General features: G+C 44.9%; 1 protein-coding gene across 1 annotated transcript; it reads right to left on the bottom strand.

The window, feature by feature from the left end:
- Window positions 1–1,058: 1,058 nt before the first annotated feature.
- On the bottom strand, window positions 1,059–5,292 carry LOC135465983 (formin-2-like). The gene is made up of 2 exons (XM_064743366.1): window positions 5,247–5,292; window positions 1,059–3,064 (listed from the first exon to the last, which is right to left on the bottom strand). Exons 1-2 carry the CDS (start codon window positions 5,290–5,292, stop codon window positions 1,059–1,061), a joined length of 2,052 nt encoding a protein of 683 aa, XP_064599436.1.
- Window positions 5,293–6,000: the final 708 nt, after the last annotated feature.

Below are 6,000 nucleotides of genomic sequence, written 5' to 3'. Positions count from 1 at the left end.
GTGAATGAAGCAGACTGTGCAGTAGAGTGGATGTGTCATCTTGATCACATTGTGTTGGAGAGTGAGTGGGCCAGCTAGTGAGAGGGTAGGTGGATCATTCAGATTGTGTAGGAGAGTGGGTGGGTTGGCAAGTGAGAGGGTAGGTGGATCATTCAGATTGTGTAGGAGAGTGGGTGGGTTGGCAAGTGAGAGGGTATGTGGATCATTCAGATTGTGTAGGAGAGTGGGTGTGTCATCTTGATCACATTGTGCAGGAGAGTGGGTGGATCAGCTAGTGGGAGGGTAGGTGGAGCAACCACATTGTACAGTAGGGTGGTGGGTCAGCCAGTTGGAGAGTAGGTGAATGAAGCAGACTGTGCAGTAGAGTGGATGTGTCATCTTGATCACATTGTGTTGGAGAGTGAGTGGGCCAGGTAGTGACAGGGTAGGTGGATCATTCAGATTGTGTAGGAGAGTGGGTGGGTTGGCAAGTGAGAGGGTAGGTGGATCATTCAGATTGTGTAGGAGAGTGAGTGGGCCAGCAAGTGAGAGGGTAGGTGGATCATTCAGATTGTGTAGGAGAGTGGGAGGGTAAGTGGATCAATCAGGCTATGTAGGAAAGTGGGTGGGTCGGCTAGTGGGAGTGTAGGTGGATCATTCAGATTGTGTAGGAGAGTGGGTGGGTTGGCTAATGGGAGTGTAGGTGGATCAGTCAGATTGTGTAGGAGAGTGGGTGTGTCAACTCGATCACATTGTGCGGGAGAGTGGTTGGGGCGGATAGTGGGAGGGTAAGTGGATCAATCAGATTGTGTAGGAGAGTGGGTGGATCAATCACATTGTTTAGGAGAGTGCGTGGGTCACCTGATGGGAGGATAGGTGGTTCAGTTACATTGTGTAGTATATTGGGTGGTGCAGTCAGTGGGAGGGTAAGTGGATCAATGAGATTGTGTAGGAAAGTGGGAGTGTAAGTGGATGATTCAGATTGTGTAGGAGAGTGGGTCAATCAGTTAGTGGATCAATGACATTGTGTAGGAAAGTGGGAGTGTAAGTGGATCATTCAGATTGTGTAGGAGAGTGGGTCAGTCAGTTAGTGGGAGGGTATATGGATCAATGACATTGTGTAGAAGAGTGGGTGGGTCAGCTAGTGGGAGGGTAGGTGGATCAATGACATTGTGTAGGAGAGTGGGTGGTTCATCCAGTGGGAGGGTTGATGGATCAATGACATTGTGTAGGAGAGTGGGTGGATCAGCTAGTGGAAGGGTATGTGGATCAATTACACTGTGTACGAAAGTGGATGGGTTGGCAAGTGGGATGGTAGGTGGATCAATTACACTGTGTACGAAAGTGGGTGGGTTGGCAAGTGAGAGGGTAGGTGGATCAATGACATTGTGTAGGAGAATGGGTGGATCAGCTAGTGGGAGGGTAGGTGGATCAATGACATTGTGTAGGAGAATGGGTGGATCAGCTAGTGGGAGGGTAGGTGGATCAATGACATTGTGTAGGAGAATGGGTGGATCAGCTAGTGGGAGGGTAGGTGGATCAATGACATTGTGTAGGAGAGTGGGTGGGTCAGCTAGTGGGAGGGTAAGTGGATCAATGACATTGTGTAGGAGAGTGGGTGGGCCAGCTAGTGGGAGGGTAGGTGGATCAATGACATTGTGTAGGAGAGTGGGTGGGCCAGCTAGTGGGAGGGTAGGTGGATCAATGACATTGTGTAGGAGAGTGGGAGGGCCAGCTAGTGGGAGGGTAGGTGGATCAATGACATTGTGTAGGAGAGTGGGTGGGCCAGCTAGTGGGAGGGTAGGTGGATCAATGACATTGTGTAGGAGAGTGGGTGGGCCAGCTAGTGGGAGGGTAGGTGGATCAATGACATTGTGTAGGAGAGTGGGTGGGCCAGCTAGTGGGAGGGTAGGTGGATCAATGACATTGTGTAGGAGAATGGGTGGGTCAGCTAGTGGGAGGGTAGGTGGATCAATGACATTGTGTAGGAGAATGGGTGGATCAGCTAGTGGGAGGGTAGGTGGATCAATGACATTGTGTAGGAGAGTGGGTGGGTCAGCTAGTGGGAGGGTAGGTGGATCAATGACATTGTGTAGGAGAGTGGGTGGGCCAGCTAGTGGGAGGCTAGGTGGATCAATGACATTGTGTAGGAGAGTGGGTGGGCCAGCTAGTGGGAGGGTAGGTGGATCAATGACATTGTGTAGGAGAGTGGGTGGGCCAGCTAGTGGGAGGGTAGGTGGATCAATGACATTGTGTAGGAGAGTGGGAGGGCCAGCTAGTGGGAGGGTAGGTGGATCAATGACATTGTGTAGGAGAGTGGGTGGGCCAGCTAGTGGGAGGGTAGGTGGATCAATGACATTGTGTAGGAGAGTGGGTGGGCCAGCTAGTGGGAGGGTAGGTGGATCAATGACATTGTATAGGAGAATGGGTGGATCAGCTAGTGGGAGGGTAGGTGGATCAATGACATTGTGTAGGAGAGTGGGTGGGCCAGCTAGTGGGAGGGTAGGTGGATCAATGACATTGTGTAGGAGAGTGGGTGGGCCAGCTAGTGGGAGGGTAGGTGGATCAATGACATTGTGTAGGAGAGTGGGTGGGCCAGCTAGTGGGAGGGTAGGTGGATCAATGACATTGTGTAGGAGAGTGGGTGGGCCAGCTAGTGGGAGGGTAGGTGGTTCAATGACATTGTGTAGGAGAGTGGGTGGGCCAGCTAGTGGGAGGGTAGGTGGATCAATGACATTGTGTAGGAGAATGGGTGGATCAGCTAGTGGGAGGGTAGGTGGATCAATGACATTGTGTAGGAGAATGGGTGGGCCAGCTAGTGGGAGGGTAGGTGGATCAATGACATTGTGTAGGAGAGTGGGTGGGCCAGCTAGTGGGAGGGTAGGTGGATCAATGACATTGTGTAGGAGAGTGGGTGGGTCAGCTGGTGGGAGGGTAGGTGGATCAATGACATTGTGTAGGAGAGTGGGTGGGTCAGCTGGTGGGAGGGTAGGTGGATCAATGACATTGTGTAGGGGAGTGGGTGGGCCAGCTAGTGGGAGGGTAGGTGGATCAATGACATTGTGTAGGAGAGTGGGTGGGCCAGCTAGTGGGAGGGTAGGTGGATTAATGACATTGTGTAGGAGAGTGGGTGGGCCAGCTAGTGGAAGGTTAGGTGGATCAATGACATTGTGTAGGAGAATGGGTGGTTCAGCCAATGGGAGGGTAGGTGGACCAATCACATTGTCTAGGAGAATGGGTGGGTCGGCCAGTGGGAAGGTAGGTGAGTAAATGTTGTGTGGGACCCTTTATATTAATGTATACAGCCACTGAATGAACATGTAACTAATGTCTGATTTATTTGATTGTTATTTCATGCTATATTCAAGATCATCAAAAAGTTGGCAGTCAATGGAAGAAATGGAGCCTTGTGTCAAACTTTCAAACATTTGGAGGGTGGTAACTTTAACTCAATTATTATTATAATTATTTTCAAATCCGCAGCCTCCATGGCCGAGATGGTTGGCATGCCAGTGAGGTGCAATGACCCAGGAGGCTCTCACCAATGCAATCGCTGTTCAAGTGCGATAGTCTGCAAGGAACGTGTGGATCGTCATGGGGTTCCCATGCCCCATATATTTTTGCATCATAATGCTATTTGCCGTTGTCGTGAACTGTTCTTGAGTATGGCGTAAAGCTTTGATGAAATCATTTCATTTTGTCCATTCAAACCTCATTGGTTGGGAATGACCTGCTTTTGTACATGTGACAATCGGAATTGAAGTTAAATAATATAAATTCACTTTGAAAAATACAGAAGCAAGACTGGACAAACTGTATCTAAACTTGTTCAAGAGAATCTAGGTCTGTCTTTATATATAATTAGTAATACACATCTTTTGTAGATTTGAATTTTGTGAAATTGTATTGAAACTCTAAACAGAGTTGCCCCGAACAGTTGGAGAGTGCTTAATATTCAAATACTGGTACAAAGAAAAGACTTTCACTTTCAGTTTGAATTAGTGGCAAATGAAAAAATATCAGATCACACACATAAAAAATGATGGAATGGAAGGCATTGAGTTTATTTGTGTGTATACATCAGAAAAACTGATCAAAAAAATCTCACAGAGGAGTAATATATATGACACAGGGTGTGAATGAGCAAAAATATATCTAATGTGTATATGGTACATACAAAATGTGAATTCAAATAAAACGCTATTGGATGTAAAAAACTAATACAATCAAATTAAAACTAACAACCATTATAACTGTACAAACAAGTCTGACAAAAACCTTACACAATCCCTCTGGGGACTGAAATAAACACACAAGAAAGACATTTAGTTGAAAGCCTCTAGGCTTGCCGAGACAATGTTCGTGAAATACACTAAAACCCGGGTTTCATCTTATGCACAAAGGAACATCAGTTAAGTATGTTATGTGCTGTGATCTACATGCATGAAAGTCAATGTTGTGGCAACAATATAAAGAGTACAGGGCCATCCTTAACAATATGTTTGTTCGGGGTAGCCCAACTGACTGCCCAAGACAGGCCCTAAAATTTATATAGGGCTTTTGATAAAATTTGGTTTTCTTTTTTCTCGCGTTGTTGATTTATTTAAGATTCCCATCTCTTTCAGAGGCCCGATAAAAAAAAAAAAAAAAATTCATTAGCGAGCTGATAGGGTTGTGTTTCCTGCCATGAAGAATTTTTAAGGCATGGCCAACTTGTGGGCATAATAGCTAGACAAACTATGTAAGTACGGTACTTTGACTTTTAATTTGACATTTAGACTTGCATCTACAGCTGCATAATATACTAGTTATATTGTCCGATTAAATCATCTAGCCACACTGTCTAATTACACTAGAGGAGGCTTATGTAGTGGTTTAAGTATCAATATTATTGCTATGGTACTTACAGGTTTACTATTGCAGGTAATTAGGTGCCTGACTCTGTGGTCATTGGTTCAAAACCCGGAGTGTGCGCCAGTATGCTATATACATATATATATATATCCTTCATCTCCACCCAAAAAGTTTAATAAATGATCAAATTAAAATAAGTAGCTCCGAAGAAATAAGCAATAACAATAAACTCCAGTTTACATGTACTCCTGTGAATGCCTTAATTGATTGAAATATCGAAAGTTGAAATATTAAGACTATCAGATTGAACTTCTTCCGAGTTACTTTGCTGAAAATGTTTATTTTCTAAGCAGCAAACATGTCTAAAACATACATGTACATCAACAGTCTTATTTCTGAATGTGAAAACATACCCTGCACTATCCGTAAAACTGACCACTTTCCATAAATGTAGTCCATGTTAAGTTTCAACATCACAGCACATGCTTACAGGTACCTACTTTTGATGGTCTTGACCATGTCATACATATGTAAGAGTGAGTGAGTGAGTCCAGTGCAGCTTCACTGAGATGCCTCCCCACCCAAACGGGTCAACTAGTCGTTACACTATCCCTTTCTAGCTGAATGCCAAGTGAACAAGCTTCCTCTTTTAAGGTCTTAGGTGTGACTCAATCCAGGATTGACCCTGGATCTACCGCTCCTGAAGCGGACGCTCTACCAACTGTGCTATCGAGGCCAGTACAAACACATGTAAGAGTGCGTGCAACTAAAGCATATACTGTACACATATTTATTCCTTTTAAAGTGGCAAAACATCTTAATCGCAAATTTTCCACTTTCACAATCTCAGTCAGTTTCATGCTTACAGCTCTAGGTGCCTGGGCCTGTAGTTATCAAGCTACTTAAGACTTAAGTCATAAATTGCAAGTCCTTAAAAAACTAAACCCAGAACAGTAAACAACCCAAAGTGTGGTTAGGGGATTATGCTGCAGTAAAGAATCAGTGTACATATTTTTATCTGTCTAAAGCAATTCATTTTATTTGCAGCTGCATTTGAAATTTTGACTTCAGTCTTAAGATGTTTGATAAATAAAGGACCTGGTGTACTTAGACTAAACCACCAGCATTTAGCAAGAAACTGAAAAACTTTACCTCATGTAACATAAT

Source organism: Liolophura sinensis, chromosome 5 (genome assembly GCF_032854445.1).
Source record: "Liolophura sinensis isolate JHLJ2023 chromosome 5, CUHK_Ljap_v2, whole genome shotgun sequence".
Classification (NCBI taxonomy): Eukaryota; Metazoa; Mollusca; class Polyplacophora; order Chitonida; family Chitonidae; genus Liolophura; species Liolophura sinensis.
This window is presented reverse-complemented; position numbering and strand designations above follow the sequence as displayed.